Source organism: Canis lupus, chromosome 30 (genome assembly GCF_011100685.1).
Source record: "Canis lupus familiaris isolate Mischka breed German Shepherd chromosome 30, alternate assembly UU_Cfam_GSD_1.0, whole genome shotgun sequence".
Lineage (NCBI taxonomy): Eukaryota > Metazoa > Chordata > Mammalia > Carnivora > Canidae > Canis > Canis lupus.
In genome coordinates this window covers 7,427,819-7,449,990 of record NC_049251.1, presented here as the reverse complement: position 1 = coordinate 7,449,990, position 22,172 = coordinate 7,427,819, and the positions used below count along the sequence as shown (strand labels likewise).

General features: G+C 43.7%; 1 protein-coding gene across 3 annotated transcripts in view; it reads right to left on the bottom strand.

Moving 5' to 3' along the window:
- Positions 1–19,547, bottom strand: part of EIF2AK4 (eukaryotic translation initiation factor 2 alpha kinase 4) — a 103,188-nt gene extending 83,641 nt beyond the window's left edge. For 2 of the 3 annotated variants that reach the window (XM_038580018.1, XM_038580020.1), the window contains exons 1-2: positions 19,356–19,547; positions 3,928–4,040 (exon numbers count right to left, since the gene is read on the bottom strand). In XM_038580018.1, the coding sequence (XP_038435946.1) occupies positions 3,928–4,040; positions 19,356–19,499 (257 nt within the window). In that variant the 5' untranslated portion in view covers positions 19,500–19,547. The remainder of the gene's footprint in view (positions 1–3,927; positions 4,041–19,355) is intronic. The other variant, XM_038580017.1, reaches the window with a different exon arrangement.
- Between the last annotated feature and the right edge of the window lie 2,625 nt (positions 19,548–22,172).

The following is a 22,172-nucleotide window of genomic DNA, read 5'->3' as shown; positions in this document are numbered from 1 at the left end:
AATCTTCCTTCATCTCAAAGGACTGCAACTGTATCCCAGCAACTCTGTGGACACAGTGCTTGATGTGGGAGTCACCTGTGGCCCATAGGGGAGAATTACCAGACTTACTAGGCTGATCCCAGCTTGCCCCACAACAATTAACCCAGCTCTTACAGTCCAAGTACCCTGGGCTTACTTGTGTGCTCCAGCATAAAGCAAGACAAGTACAACCAGGCCTGGTGAAGCCTCAGATGGGGCACCAGGGTAGCTCAGTCAGTAGGGCATGTGACTCTTCTTCTCCTCAGGGTTGTGGGTTCCAACCCCATTCCGGGTATAGAGATTACTTAAAAATAAAACCATAGGGCACCTGGGTGGCTCATTGGTTGAGCGTCTGCCTTCGGCTCAGGTTGTGATCCCAGGGTCCTGGGATGGAGCCCTGCATCGGGCTCCCTGCATGGAGCCTGCTTCTCCCTCTGCCTGTGTCTCTGCCTTTCTCTCTGGGTCTCTCATGAATAAATAAATAAAATCTTAAAAAATAAAATAAAGGGATCCCTGGGTGGCGCAGCGGTTTGGCGCCTGCCTTTGGCCCAGGGCGTGATCCTGGAGACCGGGAATCGAATCCCACGTCGGGCTCCCGGTGCATGGAGCCTGCTTCTCCCTCTGCCTATGTCTCTGCCTCTCTCTCTCTCTCTCTGTGTGTGTGACTATCATAAATAAATAAAAATTTTTAAAAAAATAAAATAAAATAAAATAAAATATTAAAGAAAAGAAAAACAATGAAGTCTCGGTGATCCATCAAGCATTCCTACCATGTGCCGTGTCACATCACTCCTTCTGATGTCAATGAGGTGGAAATGCTTGCTCATTTACTCATATCTGAATCTACCTGGGTGTGCTCTGCACACTCTGCTATTACAGAGATGCGGAGAACGCTCCTGTTCTCCCTGCCCAGCATAACAGACATTCAACACTCTATTCAAAGTACACAGCCACTCCTCAGGTTCCCCTTGATTCCCAATCAACAGATATCCAGTAACAATTCATCAAATAGGCTTCATTTAATTTTACCGAAGAGATGAGGACTCTACTTCCTACCAAGCATTTCTGAGTAACTGATGGTATTTTTAACTTCAAAAAGGCTTCATGATTCTCATCTCTACATTCTCTCAATGCTTTGGTGTGGTAGATTACTGCAATCATGATCTACTTGGATAGATGGAAATCTGACAGAAAGAAATTTATATATATGAGAAAAATAACAAAAATGCCATACAGCCCTGAGTCTGTGTATGGTCCATCTAACCCAGGACTCTCAGAGGCATTAAGGACTATTTTGCAGAAAAAGAAAGTTTTCCTGTACCATGTCATCTCAAAGAATAAGAATGCTCCTCCAAGTCAAGCTTACGTAATTTATTTTTAATTTAGTAGTCATTATATAGCAAGATTAACAGAATGATGAAAAATCCACCTATAATAAATACTAATTAAACTAAAAACTGTCCAGCTTTCTCTATATGCCATTGTCACAAAATTTATAATTTTATACGCTGATATTATAATGTCTACTTTGTAGCTTTTTACAATAATTTCCATGTTTTTTTTTTAATCATCCTATAATATTTTTATCAATTGGACACATCAAGGTTTATCAGAATGGTCCTCCAGCAAAGTGGTTTACAACCAGGGATGACTGTGCCCCCAGGGGTTACCTGTCAACGTGGAGGGCAGAGAAACTCCACCCCTCTTACCACATTCCTTCCCTTCGCAGCTCTTTATTTGGCTGGTCCTTTGTTTACCTTTATAGTAAGCTGGTAATTTTAAGTAAAGTGCCTTCCTGAGTTCTAGAAGCTATTTTAACACACGATCAAACCTGAGGAGGGGGTTGCAGGAGCCCACATATTCTTGGCCAGGTGATCAAAAATACTGGTATGTGCAACTGGCATTTGAAATTTTGTGGAAATGAGCCCTTAACCCAGGAGATCTGCAGTAACAATGGCTAGTTTGTGTCAAAACTTGATTGAATTGCTAGACCTCCAGCTGTCAGGATAGATACCATCTATTTGGGGGGGGGCGGGGGGAATAAAACCTAAAGAGGTGCTGCCTTATTTTTCTTCCATAAATTTAATTACCCTTTAACCAATTCATTAATTAAATACTCAATACCTACTACATCTATTCTAAGCACAGTGTTAGAGGCAAAGGAGGGTCACTAAATTCAAGAAACTCATCTTAAGGGGCACCTGGATGGGTTAGTCAGTTAAGCATCTGCCTTTGGCTCAGGTCATGATCCCAGAGTCCTGGGATCGAGCCCCCACATCTCATCGGGCTCCTTGTCCAGCGGAGAGTCTGATTCTCCCTCTGCCCTTCATCCAACTTGTGCTCTCTCTCAAATAAATATATATAATTTTTTGTAATTAAAAAAAAAAAAGAAACTCATCTTGCCAATCTGTATTTTCATCTTCTTTATCAGCTGTTAGGATAACAAATTCCAGGGCAGCCCAGGTGGCTCAGCGGTTTAGCGCCGCCTTCAGCCCAGGGTGTGATCCTGGAGACCCGGGATCCAGTCCCATGTCAGGCTCCCTGCATGGAGCCTGCTTCTCCCTCTGCCTGTGTCTCTGCCTCTCTCTCTCTCTCTGTCATGAATAAATAAATAAATAAATAATACTTAAAAAAAAAGGATAACAAATTCCATAGATTTCCCACCCACTCTATAAGGCACAGCTTCCTTTTATTTGCCACTTTTCTTTGCTGGTTCCCTGCACAATTAGCTCAAATGACAAAGTATCATTCAAGCCCATCTGCCTTTCCACGTGGAATGTCTGAGGAAAGATTACATGGGATATACATATACTTCGAAAAGACAATACTTGAAAAAAGAAAAAAAAGACAATACTTGAGCAGTCCCGGTGGCTTAGCGGTTTAGCGCCACCGTCAGCCAGGGGTGTGATCCTGGAGACCTAGGATCGAGTCCCACATCAGGCTCTTTGCATGGAGCCTACTTCTCTCTGCCTGTGTTCTCTGCCTCTCTCTCTCTCTCTCTCTCTGTGTCTCTCATGAATAAATAAATAAAATCTTAAAAATTAAAAAAAAAAAAAGACAATACTTGACTACTGAATGCCAATGCTTTTGTTCTCCCAGTGGTTCTTATCCAGAGGCAGTACACTTTAAGGGGGAATATGAAAATATGTGGGGTTTTATGGTTGTTTCAGTTTGGAGAGCACTCCTAACATCACTGGCTAGGGCTAGGGATGCCACACACCATGCATCATGGGCCAGCCCTGCACAATGGAGACCCATCAGCAGTGCCCCTGGTAATAGTGTAACTCAAATCTCCTTTTTCCTCTAGGAAATAAAACTCCCATTAGCACCAAAAAGCTACTTTGAGTCTTAATGCCAACCATAGCTTAACACTAAGTATACAAGGGCACCTGGGTGGCTCAGTCGATTAAGTCTTGATCTCAGTTCAGGTCTTGATCTCAGGGTTGTGAGATTGAGCCCCAAGTCAGGCTCTATACTGGGTGGGGAGTCTCCTTAAGGATTCTCTCCTTCTGCCCCTCCCACCCCCTAGAAAAAATAGTAAGACACAACTAAGAATACAAGGACTCTACTAGTCCTCATGCCTTTATCCTTTTCTTCTAAGACTGTTCCTCTTCCCAATTTAGGAGGAATTAAACATAAATTAGCACATTAGAGAACGCAAACAATTAGTCATGGAGTAAATATCAGTATCTGAAGTGACTATTTTATAACTATAAGCAGACTTAACATGAGACAGATTCATGAAAATGCCTACTGTTGATGTAGTTTCAATGAAATACAGGTTATAGGAAATGAAATTTTAAGTGGAATGGAGGCAGGAAAGAGAAAATACCATTAATGTCAATCTGTTTCTATATTGTCAAAACAGAGAAGTGCTATCACATGGGAGGTATTTATAAATGTACTCACACATCTGGGTAGGTTGGTGGGCATTTAACCCTCAAATCCACTTGCACGTATACTTCTTCACCAGTTAGGCCCTGAGGGTACAGAACTAAGTTGATTTCAGGGGGCTCGTTGACCTAGAAGAACAGAAGAAAATCTTTTTCCTTTTCTTGGCTGAAGATCCAATTATTAGTAATTAGTATAAAGAGCAGGGACTCCTGGGTGGCTCAGCAGTTGAGCATCTGTCTGCCTTTGGCTCAAGGCGGGATCCTGGAGTCCCAGGATCAAGTCCCGCATTGGGCTTCCTGCAGGGAGCCTGCTTCTCCCTCTGCCTGTGTCTCTGCCTCTCTCTCTCTCTGTGTCTCTCATGAATGAATGAATGAATAAATAAATTAATTAATAATAAGTAAATAAATAAATAAGATAAACAGCATCTTAGCTTGAATGTTCTACTTTTTAAATATTACATGTAATTTCATTTTTATACAGGTATTTGGTCTTCTCCTAAAGCACAGTTTAAAAACAAAACCTGCACCACAGAGACTGCATTTTCTTTTTCAAAGTTATCTAAGGAGTAAAGCAACGCCTTCCACGGGCTTCTATTCATTCACACATTACAGAGTACAAATCACATGATTATGCATGGGTACCCTTCTAGAGGCTAGGAGTACAGGGGTCAATTTGGACAGACATGGGCCCAACGAGCCAATACGCATGAGAAGAAAAGTGAATATTCTCCATAATGAGTGCTGTAAAAAAAAAAAAAAATCAGGCAGAGTAATGGGACAGAGCATTGAGGGAGATTTTCAGACAGGTGGGTCAGGGGCCTTTTAAGCAGGGGAAACTTCAGTTGAAATTTGAATGCTGAGACAATGACAAGTGAAAGCCTTAACATGGAAATCTAATGCCTCTTCTAAATATGGATATGCTCTCACTCAACTGCTTTTCACCAAACATTAAATACCCCATTTATTGTTCTTCAATTTATCAAATATGCTTTTTCCAAAAGGGGCTTGAGACAGTTTATATTATAATCTATATTATACATCATGAGAGAAGGGAGGCTGAGAGAAGTATTTACTCTCATGGTCCAGGCATTTTACCAGCTCTGCAAGGGTGGGTACTGTGGCTATTTTACAGATAAAGTAGTTCAAGCTCAGAAAGTTTCAGTTTTGGGGCATCTGGGTGGCTCAGTCAGTTAAGTGTCTGCCTTCGGTTCTGGTCATGATCCCAGAGTCCTGGGAGCATCGGGCTCCCTGCTTAGCGTGGAGCCTGCTTCTCCCTCTCCCTCTGCCTCTGCCCCTCCCCCTGCTCGTGCACTCTTGCGCACGCTCTCGCTCTCTCTCAAATAAATAAATATAATCTTAAAAAAAAAAAAGTTTCAGTTTCTTGCCCACAGATCCAACTTTGACTCCCAAACCTGTGTTTTCCTCATCAGCCACTCCATTGTTGAGTGAGTGCCCATCCTGAGCTGCTGTGACTGAGCCTTGACTTTGTCTTAGAACATCCAGGTAGCCAAAAGGGAAATGTGACACTATTTTACATTTCACATAAAAGGAAAAGACAAAAATTCTCAGGTTGTGATCCTGGGGTCCTGGGATTGAGTCCCACATCAGGCTCCCCACAGGAAGCCTGCTTCTCCCTCTGCCTGTGTCTGCCGTTCTCTCTGTGTCTCTCATGAATAAGTAAATAAATCTTTAAAAAAGTTTTTTAGTGGCAAAAAAAAAAATACTGAGCAATACTAAATTCTAACAGATATTTACAACACACAGTACCCTGAATTATACAAAAAACAAAATTCTCATCAACAATGTATATAAAATACATCAGCTCGGTCTTCAAGTGGCTTTACCCTAATGCTTGCTCAAAGCAGCGTGGTAAGGCCCCAGGAAAGCACAATTCTGTGCACGTGGTTAAACGTCCCATGAGCAAGAGGCCTTCCACACACTCATTCACGCTTATGCCTCATACCCACAGTGACGGCCCAGGGCTGTCAGGAACTGTGAGCACAGTGAAGTGAGAAAATAGACGTGGTTCCAGCTGCCATGGAACTTCCAGTCCAAACAATAAACACATAAGTTTGAGTTCAAAAAGTGCTACTAAGTGCGCCTGAGTGGCTTGGTCAGTTGAGTGGCTCATGTCATGATCCCAGGGTCCCGGGTTGGTCCTGAGATCAAGCCCCGCGTCAGTCTTCTTGCTGGGCAGGGAGCCTGCTTTTCCCTCTCCCTCTGCCTGCCACCCCCCCTGCTTGTGTGTCCTCTGTCTCTCTCTGTCAAATAAATAAATAGAATCAAGAAAGAGAAAGAAAGAAGAAAGAAAGAAAGAAAGAAAGAAAGAAAGAAAGAAAGAAAGAAAGAAAGAAAGAGAAAGAAAGAAAGAAAGAAAGAAAGAAAGAAAGAAAGAAAGAAAAAGAAAGAAAGAAAGAAAGAAAGAAAGAAAGAAAGAAAGAAAGAAAGAAAGAAAGAAAAAGTGCTACTAAAGAGAAGACATGACGGCCTCAAAGGGTAATGGAACTGGCCGCAGCAAAATATGCCACTTTGTTATAAGGATTATTTTGAGTTAAGAGTACTTGAAAATACAAGGTGCAAAAAGGGCCTTCTGACCTCCTCTTTCCTTCTTGAAAACAGGACATAAAACACCCATGTGAAAGATGCACTCCTACACTGGAATGAACAAAAGAATCTTTTCATCAAAGACAGAACATCGAGGCCAAGACAATTCTGTACAAACAGAACTTGGTATAATAACCCTTACCTTTCCCTCAGCCTCCCCATATGTTAGCTACTTTTCAACAATTGCTTCTTTTTGTTCAACACACCATGTAAACAGTTAGGCCTGGCCATTTCTTTGGGTCTTCATTTCCCTATGGGGTTTCCAATGTGCAGGTAAAAATCTGTATGCTATTCTCCCTGTGTCACTTTAATTCTCAGACCTGGCCAGAGACTCTAAGAGGACAAAAATCAAGTCCTATCTCCCTCATTAGAGAATGAGTGGCAGTGGGGGTGAGGGAACATACTTGGACTTGGTCATCGGGAAGACCTATCTGCATACACTGTGCTTAAGCTGAGACAAGCCAGAGAGACAGAGCATTCCAGAGGAGGGAAGAGCATGTAAAGAGGTTCAAAGAGGGGCACCGGGGTGGCTCAGTGGTTGAGCATCTGCCTTTGGCTCAGGTCCTGATCCCAGGGTCCTGGGATCAAGTCCCACATCAGGCTCCCTGCAGGGATCCTGCTTCTCCCCCTGCTTATGTCTCTGCCTCTCTGTGTGTGTCTCTCATAAATAAATAAAATCTTAAAAAAATTTATCTTATACTAATACACCTTCACTTATAAATTATTCTGCCTTTCATTTTCTCACTTGATTGCCCACCAGCGAAAACTTTTTTTCACAACAACCAATGATGGGGCACCTGGGTGGCTCAGTGGATTGAGTGACCAATTCTTGATTTCAGCTCAGGTCATGATCTCAGGGTCCTGGGATACAGCCCTGCAGAGAATATGCTTGAGAAATTTCTCTGCCTCTTTCTGCCCCTCCCCATGTACACAGGCGTTCATGCTCTTTCTCTCTCTCTCTAATAAATAAATCTTAAAAGAAAAAAAAACACAATGAGAATACCGTTCTAAATCCACAATGAGGGGCGCCTGGGTGGCTCAGTGGCTGAGTGTCTGCCTTCGGCCCAGGGAGTGATCCCAGGGTCCCAGGATCAAGTCCCACATCGGGCTCCCATTCAGGAGCCTACCTCTCCCTCTGCCTGTGTCTCTGTCTCTCATGAATAAATAAAACTTAAAAAAAAAAAAAATCCACAATGACTGAGAGTTTAAAAGAGGCAAAAGGAAGAAGAAGGTAAGAAAATAAGGAGAAACGCCATACGGATGGTTTTCTTCAAGTAAAATCCTAAAGACCAGATAAGCCCAATGTGAAAAAGATTAAGTCAAACTGTTACAATGCAAGCACACCACCCAGGAATTAATAGCAGATCTTTTGTTTTTGAAGCAACAAAGTTAAAGCAGTCCTCTATAGCTGCAAGGAGCAAGAATTATGTAAATGTAAGTAGACCTAAAATTATCAGCAAGCCATGTAAGTAGAAACCACGAATATAAACCAAAGCATAGGTCTTTCCTGGGCCCAGGATGGAAATGAACTTGTAACAGATAACATACACCACACGAAATGAGTTATCCCTGCAGTGGCAAGACAGCAAATCTGGTTTAACATTCCCTTTTGTCCTTATGTGGGAAGTGCAAAGCGCATCTGAAGGTAAGCAGCTCTCACGGGAAATGGTACAGAAAGCCCTTCACTATATGTCCAGAGTCATGGGAACAGGATCAAGCTTCAGAAAAAAGAGGCCTATTGGAGGATTACATATTTTGAATATATTCTGTACTAAAGAGAATGCTTAATAAAACACAATGAATCCAGTTAAGGATTGCTGACAAGCCTCAGGGAAGGCCTCTAGGCCAGTCTGGAGACCATGAGGGGGAACGTCAGTAAGCAGAACACTGGAGTCTAAAGAAGTAGTAAGGGACACCTGGGTGGCTCAGTGGTTAAGCATCCGGCTTTGGCTCAGGTCGTGATCCTGGAGTCCTGGGATCGAGTCCCACATCAGGCTCCCTTCATGGAGCCTGCTTCTCCCTCTGCCTATGTCTCTGCCTCTCTCTCTGTGTCTCTCATGAATAAATAAAATAAAATCTTTAAAAAAAAAAATAAAGAAGTAGTAAGCAGCCTGCCACCACTCCTGGGCTGGACCAGCCATGTAAAACCGTGTAGGTCTAGCATTCCAGTTATTTCCACAACATATCAACACTAGCAGGGCAGAAGTGACAATAGTAACAAGCCCAGGTCATACCAAAAGAACCTTCGAGGAAAGGAGTTTTGAAGCAAAGTGAAGAGATTCCTGGATGCATAAATGTTGCAGCTTTAAGAGATGCATAAGCCCAGTGATGGTAACTTGGAAGAAGGAACAAAGTCAAGGCCGCTGAGGAATGACAAGAACCTAACAACTGGGCAGCCCCGGTAGCGCAGCGGTTTGGTGCCACCTGCAGCCCGGGGCGTGATCCTGGAGATCCGGGATCGAGTCCCACGTCGGGCTCCCTGCATGGAGCCTGCTTGTGTCTCTGCCTCTCTCTCGGTCTCTCTGTGTTGCTCATGAATAAATAAATAAAATCTTAAAAAAAAAAAAAAAAAGAACCTAACAACTTGTCTGGATCTGAGTGTGAAGTGAAAGCAACTCAAAGAACAGCACTCTGAAGAACTAGGTGTCTGCTACTTTCAAGGCCTTTATTTTTGGCTGACAATTTAACTGGACCAGAATGATATTTTTCTCCATAGTGTATAAACTTCAGGATATTTCTCAGCAGACTATTAATTATTCCCCCAATATCCATTCTCCCCTTACTTCTTGGCAACGGAACCCCTGATTTTTTAGCTGGATATAATACCTTTGCAGGTGACTGTGGCCAGTGAGTTAATTCCTGGCTAATAAGATTAAAGTACTAGGGGCACCTGGGTGACACAGTCGATTGAGCATCTGACTCTTGATTTCAGCTCAGATCGTGATCTCGGGGTCATAGGATGGAGCCCTGCGTCAGGCTCCATGCCCAGCATGGATGGAGTCTGATTGTCCCTCTCCCTACCCCCTGCTTACTCTTGCAAGCACACACACTCTCTCTCTCTCATAAATGAATAAAAAAGATGAAAGAACTAACACAACTTCTTCATCCCTTTCTCCTTCCTGTTGCCTGGAATGCAGATATAAAGTTGGAGTTCAGGTAGCCACATTGGACCATAAAGGGCACACTGAGGATGGTGGAAGAGCAATATAGCAAAAGCCCTATACCCCAGACTTTTGCATGCAGAAAAAATGAACTCTGTTGTCTTTTTTTTTTCAATTGTTCTATGGGTTTCTTTTATTTTCTTAATTTATTTATTTAAAGATTTTATTTATTTATTCATGAGAGACACAGAGAGAGAGGCAGAGACACAGGCAGAAGGAGAAGCAGGCTCCATGCACAGAGCCCGATGTGGGACTCGATCCCAGTTCCTGGGATCACACCCTGAGCAGAAGGCAGATGCTCAACCACTGAGCCACCCCAGGCTCTCCTGTTGTTAAGTCTCCTATAATACGTAGCCAAACTTAATACTAACTTAATACAAACTTAATATAGGCACACTGGGGAAAAAAAAGAACACTCAAGAAATAGTGACTTTAGGGATAAGAGTAGAATATTTGCCAGGCTTTCCTTGAGCAAACTGAGGGGCTTCTCAACAAGAGGCTTTAATGGAAGCCATGTGTAGGATATCATGCATTAGTTCACATTAGGGCACTCAAGGAACCCTGACGTTGAACAGGACCTGACTCAAAATGATGTCAACAGGTAGGATGTGCTGGGGAGTGGAGTGGGTAGGGCCTCCTTCATGTGTTCAGAAGACAAATGGTCATTAGAACAGTATTGATAAAATTCTCTGACTTAATCTGTAAAAGGAAATAATTAGTTCCTGGAATACCTATCTACAGGCAAGTACATACAAAGTAGGGCATAACCAAGACATTTTGAGATCACTAAAGGAGACGAAAACACAATGCAGAATGTATCAGATACAAAATACACAAACTATAAAATATACATTAAAAAAATTTTTTTTGAAGTCTGAAATGCAAGTGATATGAAAGCAGCATAAAAAGAATGGTGAGGAAGGATGCTTGGTGGCTCAGTGGTTGAGTGTCTGCCTTTGGCTCAGGTTGTGATCCTGGGGTCCTAGGATCAAATCCCACATCAGGCTCCCCACAGGGAGCCTGCTTCTCCCTCTGCCTGTGTCTCTGACTCCCTCTCTGTGTCTCTCATGAATAAATAAAATATTAAAAAAAAAAAAGAATGATGAGAGGGTCATAGATTACTACAATAAGATATGAACTATATGTACTTCTTCTTGGGATCATGAAGCTGGATACTCTCTTGGACTGTTATAAAATAGCCAAACTCCTCCTCAAACATAACACAAAAGAGAAAAGGTGATGTAAACTCAATTTTAAAAAGTAAGAGAGGTAATGCTCATTTGGACTCATTGAAACAACACAAACATTCGCTGAATCTTCAAGAAACAAAACCCAAGAATCTTAAAATACCTCAAAGGATTGGAAGGCTGACTTGAGGACCTCTTCCCAGCACAATGCACACCTCCCAGGGAAGACCCCAGCAGCTGTCAGATATCCCTACTGGTCAGTCTGAAGCTGCTTTTCTCTGGACACTTCATAATACTCAGGCCCAATGAAATAAACTGGTTTAAGAATGTGTCTCACTGTTAAAAGTACTAGAGTAAAAAATAAGGACTCTTAAAAATTGAGAATTTTGGGGGGGCTTGGGTCAGTGGTTGAGCAGTCTGCCTTCAGCTCAGGTTATGGTCCCGGGGTCCTGGGATCAAGTCCTGTATCAGGCTCTCCGAGGGGAGCCTGCTTCTCCCTCTGCCTATGTCTCTGGCCACTTTTTCTGTCTTTCATGAATAAATAAAATCTTTAAAAAAAAAAATGAAAATTTCGTTAGTGATGCCATAAAGTAGCAAACCTTTTGGTTTCAAAGCTGAAGCATGAGGGTTAATGGCAGTCCATGATTAAATTTCACTAGATTACAAAATAAGCAGCAGATGAGAACAAGGTTTGGGAAATCAATTAAAACTATTAACAGTTTTCTGTTGCACAACAACATAAAAGTGCTTAACACTGTAAACTGTATACTGAGGAATGGTTAAGATGATAAATTTAGTGCTATGTTTTTATTACAATTATATATATAAAAAGTTAATGTGATTCAAACCACTTTCAGGTGTTTGGCCTAGAACTGTTACCTAGGATTCTGTTAATATTTTCCTCCTTAAATTGTGATGGCCAGACTTGACTCAATGCAGCCTCTTTCTCACAGGCTGTAGATCTCATATTCTGTAAAGTGAAAAGAAATTAGTCTGTGGGAAAACAGAACAAATCTAGAAATAAAGTAACATGTCAAGCAAGATAATCAGGGTAAGTTTCTGGTTTTAAGTCTGTAAAGATGTCAAAAGTAAAAAAGATGATAGTAAAAGCTCAGAAAAAGGAAATTAGATAATGTTCTATATTTTATGTGTTTTTAAAATTTGACTTATTTTTTTTTTTTTATTTTTATTTATTTGTGATAGTCACAGAGAGAGAGAGAGAGAGAGAGAGAGGCAGAGACATAGGCAGAGGGAGAAGCAGGCTCCATGCACCGGGAGCCCGATGTGGGATTCGATCCCGGGTCTCCAGGATCGCGCCCTGGGCCAAAGGCAGGCGCCAAACCGCTGCGCCACCCAGGGATCCCGTAAAATTTGATTTATTTAAACCTAAAAACAACAACAACAACAACAACAACAAACTGTCCACCCATCCTTCCCTCCTTCCTCTAAGCAAACACCAATCTGTTCTCTGTATCTGTGAGCTTGGCTTATTTTTAAATATTTTTAAATTCTCCATGTAAGAGAAATTATACATTATTAGTCTTTTCTGATTTTATGTTAAATGCCGGGATCCCTGGGTGGCGCAGCGGTTTGGCGCCTGCCTTTGACCCAGGGCGCGATCCTGGAGACCCGGGATCGAATCCCACATCGGGCTCCCGGTGCATGGAGCCTGCTTCTCCCTCTGCCTGTGTCTCTGCCTCTCTCTCTCTCACTGTGTGCCTATCATAAATAAATTAAAAAAAAAAATGTTTTATGTTAAATGCCTTAATCACTGAGGAAGCCTAAGTGGCTCAATCAGTTGAGTGTCTGCCCTCAGCTCAGGCATGATTCCAGGGTCCTGGGATAGAGCTCCACATCGGGCTCCCCACTCAGTAGTAAGTCTGCTTCTCCCTCTCCCTCTGCCCCTGACCCTGGCTTGTGCTATCAAATAAATAAAATCTTAAAAAAAGGGGATCCCTGGGTGGCTCAGCGGTTTGGCGCCTGCCTTCGGCCCAGGGCATGATCCTGAAGACCCAGGATCGAGTCCCACGTCGGGCTCCTGCATGGAGCCTGCTTCTCCCTCTGCCTGTGTCTCTGCCTCTCTCTCTCTCTCTCTCTGTCTCTCTCATGAATAAATAAATAAACTCCTTAAAAAAAAAATCTTAAAAAAAAAGCCTTAGTCACTGATTTCCCCCATATTTCCTTTTCTAAAAATGAGTATTTTCTGTACTGACTTTGTAAAAAATCACCAAATTCATTCATCTTAAGTATTTGCCTGTCAGGTTGGAGAGAATTTTTAAGCAATGTTATAATTTAATAACCTAAAGCTCTACTTTAAACATACATGAAAACAGATTAAAGGCCTAAATGTAACACGTGAAACCATAAAACTCTTGGAAGAAAAACAGACAGTAATTGCTTTGACATCAGCCTTAGCAACATTTTTCTAGGTATGTCTCCTCAGTCAAGGGAAACAAAAACAAGGAGTGCCTGGGTGGCTCTATCGATTAAGTGTCTGCCTTCAGCCTGGGTCATGATCTTGGGGTCCTGGGATTAAGCCCTGCATCGGGATCCCTGCTCAGCAGGGAGTCTCCTCCCTACCCCTCTGCCTGCTGCTCTCCCTGCTTGTACATGCTCTCTCTCTGTCAAAGAAATAAAATCTTTTTAAAAGATTTTATTTATTTATTCATGAGAGACACACACACAGGCAAAGTGAGAAGCAGGATCCATGCAGGAAGCCCAATGCAGGACTCGATCCCAGATCCCAGGATCACACCCTGAGCCAAAGGCAGACGCTCAACTGCTGAGCCACCCAGGCATCTCAAAATGAAATCTTAAAAAAAAAAAAAAAAAAGGCAAAAATAAACTATTGGGATTATATCAAAATACAAAGCTTTTGCACAGGGACACCTGCTTGGCTCAGTTGGTGGAGCTGGAGCATGCAACTCTTGATTTGGGGGTTTTGAGTTCGAGCCCCACGCTGGGTAGAGATCACTTAACAAAATAAAATCTTTAAAAAAAGCTTTTGCACAGTGAAAAATGAAACAAAACAAAAAGAGTTTTTTTTTTTCCTTCTCCTACTGACTGGGAGAAGATGAATTAATATCTGAAATATATAAAGAACTTATACAACTCAACACCAAAAAACCTACAAATAATTCAATTAAAAATGGGCAGAGAACCTGTAGACATTTTCCCAAAGACATATAAAAGGATAGGGTGCCTGAGTGGATCAGTTGGTTAAGCATCCAACTCTTGATCACAGCTCAGGTCTTGGTCTCAGAGTTGTGAGTCCAAGCCCCACACTTAGCCCAAGCCCACTTAAAAAGAAAAAGAAAAATGGCCAACAGACACATGAAAAGGTGCTCAACATCACTAATCATTGGGGAAATGCAAATCAAAAACACAAGTTATCACCCCATACCTGTAAGAATGTCTAAAATAAAAATGGTGAGTGATAACAACTGTTGGCAAGAATGTGGCAAAAAGGAAACGCTTTCTTTCTTAAAGATTTTATTTATTTATTTACTTACTTATTTATTTAACACAGAGAGAAAAAGAAAGAATATGAGGGGGGATCAGCAAGGAGAGAGGGCAGGCTCCTTGCTGAGCCGGGCGCCTGATGCAGGACTCAATCCCAAGACCCTGGGACCATGACCCAAAGGGAGATGCTCAACCAACTGAGTCACCCACGTGTCCCCAAAAGGAAACTCTTGTGCACTGTTGGTGGGAATGCAAACTGGTGCAGCCACTATAGAAAACAGGATTGTTTGAAGTTCCTCAAAAAAACAAAAAATAGAAATGCCATAAGATCCAGTAATTTCACTACAGGGTATTTGCCCAAGGAAAATAAAAACACTAATTTGAAAAGATATATGCACCCCTATGTTTATTGCAGCATTATTTACAGTAGCCAAAATATGAAAGCAGCCCAAGTGTCCATCCACAGATGAATGGATAAAAAAGTAATATATATGTACAATGGAATATTACTCAGACACAAAAAAAGAATGAGATCTTGACATTTGTGACAACATGGATGACCTAGAGGGTATTATGCTAAGTGAAATAAGTGTACAAAGACAAAAACCATATGATTTGACTTATATATGAAATCTAAAAAAACAACACAATAAACAAAAAAACAGTAAGAGACTAATAAATACAGAGAATAAACTGATGGTTGGCAGAGTGGAGGGAAGGGGGGGGGATTGACAGACTGAGTGAAAGGAAGTAGGAGATACAGGCTTCCAGCTATGGAAGAAATACAGGAATAAAAGAGGATCAAAAGTACAGCATAGGGGGTGTCTGAGTGGCTCAGTCGGTTAAGCTTCCTGACTCTTGACCTCAGCTCAGGTCTTGATCTCAGGGTCGTGGGTTCAAGCCCCAGGTCGAGCTCCATGCCCAGCATGGAGCCTACTTAAAAAAAAAAAAAAAAAAAGTACAGCTTAGGAAATATAGTTAATGGTATTATAATAGTTATATGGTAACAGATGGTAGCTACACTTGTGGTGAGCATGGCATAATGCACAGAAGTAGAGAATCAGGTTGTACACTTGAAACTAATGTAACTGTGTGTCAATTATACTTCAATAAAAAAAATAAATGAGGGATCCCTGGGTGGCGCAGCGGTTTAGCCCTTGCCTTTGGCCCAGGGTGCAATCCTGGAGACCTAGGATCGAATCCCACATCGGGCTCTCTGCTTGGACCCTGCTTCTCCCTCTATGTCTCTGCCTCTCTCTATGTGTGACTGTCATGAATAAATAAATAAAATCTTTAAAAAATAAAAATAAAAAATAAATGAACACACATGAAAATATACTGAATCTGAATTCTCTCCAAATTAAATATATGTAACGTTATTCAACTAAGAATGCCACTATAAGTTTTTGAACCAGGCAAGTTGATTCTAAAGTTCATATGGAAAAACTAGAGTAAAACCAGTCAGGAAAATGCTGTCAGTAAATGGTGACCACAATGAGTATCAAATAATGCTTGTTATAAATCTATCGTTACTAAAGCAATGTGGTGGTAGTGTTTAAATAGATTAATGCAATAGAATAAAGAGTCAAAAAAAAAGTCAACAACAGATCCAAATACACCTGGGGATTATTTCACGCAAAGAAAAATCTTGAGCGCTTTTCGCCAGGCACGGGACATGTAGGTATGAACAAATACACGGACCTTGTCCTTATGAAGCTAGCACGGTGTCATATAATGTAAAGGTGTGTTTCAAATTAGTAGGGGGGAAAACTGAAAAAACTCATTTGTGTTAGTCTAACTGATAAGCTGAGGGTGGAAGGCAGCCTAGATGTATACTTAGATGGAACTTTCACTAAAAAGCTATTTCTGGGGACGCCTGGCTGGCTCTGCAGTTGAGCATCTGTCTTCAGCTCAGGGGGTGATCCCAGGGTGCTGGGATTGAGTCCCACATCAGGCTCCCTAGCCTGCTTCTCCCTCTGCCTTTGTCTCTGTCTCTGTCTCTCATGAATAAATAAATAAAGTATTTTTAAAAATTTAAAAAGCTATTTCTGTATTTATTTGATGAACACTTGAAAACAAAGTCATGAAGAATTAAAAGAAAACTTTGAAGACTTCATTTTTTAGTACACTGGAGTAGGGAAATCTTTTCTAGAAAAAATAAGGGGGGACTATAAAACAAAAAAAAACAGTCATTTAACTATCTTAAAAGTTTTTTGTAATTACATAAATTACATAAGCATCAAATTGCACATGGGTAAATAGAGGAAAACATTTGCAACATATGATCCATACTGCTATTTTTTTTTTAACAAAAAACAATTGACAAATGAATAAGAAAACAGACAATACATGGGGCGCCTGGCTGGCTCAATTGGTGGAGCAGGCTAGGCTACTCTTGACCTCAGGGTTGTGCATTCAAGCCCCATGTTGGCAACAGTGATTACAGGGGCGTGGGGAGGTAGAAAATAGACAATATAATGGGAACAAGTGTTCCTTTTTTTTTTTTTTTTTTATTTATTTATTCATGAGAGACAGAGAGGCAGAGACATAGGCAAAGGGAGAAGCAGGGTTGCTGCGAGGAGCCTGATGCAGGACTCATTCCAGGACCCCAGGATCATGACCTGAGCCAAAGGCAAATGCTCAACTACTGAGCCACCCAGGCACCCTGGGGAACAAGTGTTACATCCATCTACTGGCAAAGATGAAAAAGCCTGCCATTTACAATGTTGGTGAAGATGTAGAAAAACAAGGGTTCTCATACACTATGTGGGCCCAGAGACAGAAGCAGTCTGGGCCCCTTTTGGGAGGGAACTTTGCAATAGGTATCAAATTATACATTAACAGACCCTTTGCAGAAACAGAAAATAAGCCAAGCTAATTAATAATACATGTATAACTCCAGAGTAAACTAAATTTTAACTCAGGGTGTCCAAATTTTTTTAGTATGTAAAATAATTTATTGGCATTCACACCCAAAACATTTAGATATTTATATATGATATTATACAGGCGAGCAAACTGAAACCTATGTTTTAACACATTCCCCAAAAGAAGTCAAAGTAGCCTGAAGTTTATTCAGGTCAATAAATTCTGGCCTGAATTTATCAGCAAATTTGGCCTGACCGGACAGGAGGCTATTCATAGCCTTTATTATTACAGTCAGTGTGAATATTTGGACATTCATATTTCATTGTGGTTAATTCTGGATGCTGCCTCCATCACCCCCACACCAAGTGAGGTATTAGGTAAGGTATGGCTATGTACACATGGACGTGAACACGAACACTTCTGAATTTTGAAATCCAACAGGTCTCTAGGGTTTTGAATAAAGGACTGTGGACTTGCATAACCTTTCCCTGAAGACAGGCACACAGGTGATAATAAGTACTTGTTGAACAACCGCACTCGGATTCATTCTTCATGGCCAGCAGTTAGCAGCCTGTGAAGCCTATGAAAGTGATGAGGCTACTCCCCGCGTGCTGGGAGCCACAGACAGCTATTTGAATTCTTCTGCCGTTTTTTATAGTTTTTGTTTGCTTTTGTTAATCTTCTATCTTTGTTGAGAAAGATCACCGACTGTAAATTCTGGGATTAGTGATATTCCTACCCACGGCAGCTCCTTCTTCCTTTCTGTGGCCTTAGAAGAGCTAAGCACGTATAAAGTCAATAAAAGTGGCTCTGAAGGAGGTCTTTACAGACTTTGCCTTGAGTCCATGGGTACACTTTGTTTGTCCTGTTTTAGCTGCTTAATGGGCCTACTTCCTGGTTCTCACTGTTCAGAAAGACAGAAGTTTTCTGATCACCAGAAAGACATATTATTGTAGTATAATAAGCTCTAGAAAAGTAATCTCCCTGAGGGCAAGAGGTTTGCTCTGTTTTGCCCTGGGCTGAAGCCTGGAACAATAAATATTTAAGGAAGGAAGAAGTACTTTGAGGGAGAACTTTTACCTCTGACAGCTGCAGAAGATCCTTATCTGTTAAGGAAATCCTGGATATAGGCAGATAGTTTCTTTTGTTTTTTTTTTTTTTTTTTTTTTAGATTTTATTTATTCATGAGAGACACAGAGAGAGGCAGAAACACAGGCAGAGGGAGAAACAGGCTCCCTGCAAGGAGCCCGATATGGGACTCGATCCCGGATCCCAGGATCACGCCCGGAGCCAAAGGCACACGCTCAACCGCTGAGCCACCCAGGGGTCCCAAGGCAGATATTTTTAAATGTGGGAATGATAAGCAGATGAAGGAAGATACTACCTTTTAATGATATTATTCAGAGATAATTAGTAAGGATGAGGGAGAAACCACCAGTATCAGCAACTTATGAGCCTTTACTCCCAGACAAAAGGGAAAGTAATATTTTAAAACAAATGTCACTTAAAAGGTCTAAACTCAGAGGACTCCTCCATCATGGCTAAAATGAATGTATTCTACACCCTGTAAGTGCCTTAAAGTTCCTCCATGCCCGAAAACAGTGAGGACGCCCGGGGAGCACCGCGGGGTTTACACGGTTTATAGTTCTGAACACCAGGGAGGGTGCGGCTCGAAAGGAGCTGAAATCGGGGAGAGGGCGGGGGGGGTGGGGGCGGATAGGGGGACCAGTAAGATCTGTGCAAGCGCCCCCAAAGCGATACCGGAACAAAGTTGCCAAAATCGATCTCTATGATGCGCTGTTGTATCAAACTCAAGGGCTTTCGGGGGCTGTGGGGTGGAGGGGGCAAGATTCCAAGGAGGCAGGGACGTTCAGGAGGTGTCAGTGGAAATGAGAAGTGTTAGGTAAGGCAGAGGAGCGCGCCTGGAGAAAGGCGGTGCGAAAATTCGGCCTAGGTCGGAGCTCTGGAGACCCTGCCGAGCGGGTGCAAAGACAAAAAGTAAGCGTGGGTGGAATCGGGAGGGACTAAGGGACTGAGGAATCCCAAAAGGTGCGGCTGGCTCGGCGTCTGCAAGGCCGGGCCGGGCCTGGCCGGGGGGAAGGCGCGCAGAGGGAAGCCTGGGCCGCACCACCCAGCACGCGGGGGACCAGCCACGTTCCTACCGATTTGCGCGCGTCCGGCCGCAGGTCCTGGAAGTCGGCGCCGTAGATGGCCTCCAGGGCCTGCAGCTCGTGCTCCTGCCGCTGCGGGTAGCTCTCCGGAGGCTCGTCCCGGCCGCGCCCGGGGGCCCCACGGCCCCCAGCCATGGCGACGCGGCGGCCCAGGCCGGGCGGCCTTGCGGTGGCGGTGGTGGGCACCCGGCGGGCTCGGGGGCAGGGCTTCACTCTCCAGTCCGGCCCGCGGGCGGGGCTCCGCGCCGGGGGCGGGGCCGGGGGCGGGGCTGCGTGCGCGCCGGGGGCGGGCTCCGGGGCAGGACTCCGCTCTCCAGACCGGCCTGTGGGCGGGGCTCCGCGCCGGGGGCGGGGCCGGGGGCGGGGCTGCGTGCGCGCCGGGGGCGGGCTCCGGGGCAGGACTCCGCTCTCCAGACCGGCCCGTGGGCGGGGCTCCGCGCCGGGGGCGGGGCCGGGGGCGGGGCCGGGGGCGGGGCTGCGTGCGCGCCGGGGGCGGGCTCCGGGGCAGGACTCCGCTCTCCAGACCGGCCCGTGGGCGGGGCTCCGCGCCGGGGGCGGGGTCAGGGGCGGGGCCGGGGGCGGGGCTGCGTGCGCGCCGGGGGCGGGCTCCGGGGCAGGACTCCGCTCTCCAAACCGGCCCGTGGGCGGGGCTCCGCGCCGGGGACGGGGCCAGAGGCGGAGCTGAGCGCCTTGACTGGGCTCCGGCGGCGGGACAACCTGGGCCTGGAGGGAGGAAGCAAGGAAGGAGGCTGTGGTCTGGCTTTGCCTACTTACTGCAGGAGAGCTAGAGCAAAGAAATCTGCTGGAACGTGGGAAATTAAATCAGTCAAAATTATTTACGCCAGCTGTTTTCACGAAATGCCTGGAACTTCTTTACCCCAGCACAGGTAGTAAGAGGGAACTCAAAGGGCAGACTTTGATGCGTTTTCAGGTCGCTTAGGGTCTAACCTTGAAACTACCCGCAAGACTACTAGGAAAAAAGATTGTGACCTTTACTCCCCGTCCCCACAGCTTTGTGCCCCCAAACTCATCCCCTTAAGGATGGATTCAACTACCGTTTGTCCCTACCTCCCACCTTTAAGAGTCTCCATTATCAGCATGCAATTTCAACTGAAAAATGTCTTTTCTTCAGGCATCTTTATGAGCTACTAATGAAGGATGGTTGGAAGAAAGGCAAGCAGAGACAAGGGGCCCCTGCCCTCAAAGGAAACCACCCTTAAAAGGATTTTACACCAAAAAAAAAAAAAAAAAAAAGGACTTTACACCACTCTGGAAGGAGCCCTCCACCTTTCCCACGTGGTAGGTAGATGACAAAAGCCTGATTGGGTAATAGGTGCAGGGAGGGTTAATCAGCTTAGAACAGCCCCCACCTACAAGCCCATAAAAACCAAACCCCTTGATCTAGGGACACCTCGGTGGTTCAGCGGTTGAGCCTCTGCCTTTGGCTCAGGGCGTGTGGTGAAGGATTTTAATGATTGGAGTGATACCATATTTGTGATTTAGTAACTACTCTGGCTGCAATAGGAAAAATGGCTTTAAGTGGATTAAGAATGAAGATAGTGACTGTTTTTTGAGCTGTTAAAGTCATCCAGGGAAGAAATGATTGTAGCCTGAATCAAGTTAGTGGTAATGGGATGGAGTGAAGTGGATAGATTGAAGAAATGGACTACATGATGTGGAAGTCGAGAGAAAAGGACCCCAAATTCCACTTCACTAGCTTGGGCCAATGTGGGCAGAGTAGCACCGTTCACCTAGATAGAGATCACTGTAAAAAGAATGGATCCCAGCGAAAGCAAAAGAAAATGGTTTGAAGAGGCCTTGGGTCAAACAAGTGCACTTGTGTTATCACATTACCTGGGCCAGATATTTGTGTTATTTGGGCCAGAACTGAACGAATAGATGGCAGCAAGTGACTTAAGTGATTATAACTTAGCACACAGTATAGGGGTTGGAAAGATAGATGAAGGAAATGTCACTTGAAAAGTATGCTTGGGGACGCCTGGGTGGCTCAGCGGTTGAGCGTCTGCCTTTGGCCCAGGGTGTGATCCTGGAGTCGCAGGATCAAGTCCTGCGTCGGGCTCTCTGCATGGAGCCTGCCCCCCTCTCTGTGTCTTTCGTGAGTAAATAAATAAAATTTTTTAAAAAAGAAAAAAAAGTATGCTCTGAGGCAGGATTATAACAAAGACCTCCTAAATTCACACTAAGTAAACTGGGCATGGAACATAATTCTCTTCATGGAAATGTAGTGTAACAGGATTTCCTCTCCTTCAGTGCCCCACCTTGGTCACACCACTTGGAAGAATGAAGACGTAGACCAGATGAAGAGTGGTGGGCAGCAAAACAACGTCTATTGCACAGTAGTACAAAGCTCCCCAAGAGGGAGGGGACCAGAGAGGGTTGCTGATTTGGCTTTAGATCTAGGGTTTGTTTTTTTTTTAAAGATTTATTTATTTATACATGAGAGACAGACACACACACAGAGAGGCAGAGACATAGGCAGAGGGAGAAGCAGGCTCCTCGCAGGGAGCCTGATGCAGGTCTCTACCACCGGAACGACATCACACCCTGAGTGGAGGGCAGACACTTAATCGCTGAGCTACCCAGGCATCCTTCCATTGCCGTTTATTTAAAAACTACAGAAAATTTGAAACGTATATCAAAGTAGAAGAAATATTATATATAAATATATATAAATATATATAAATATATACATATATATAAATTATAATAAACCCTCAGTACTTGGAGTGCCTGGGTGGCTTAGTCAGTAGAGTATCTGACTCCGGATCTCAGGGTGGTGAGTTGAAG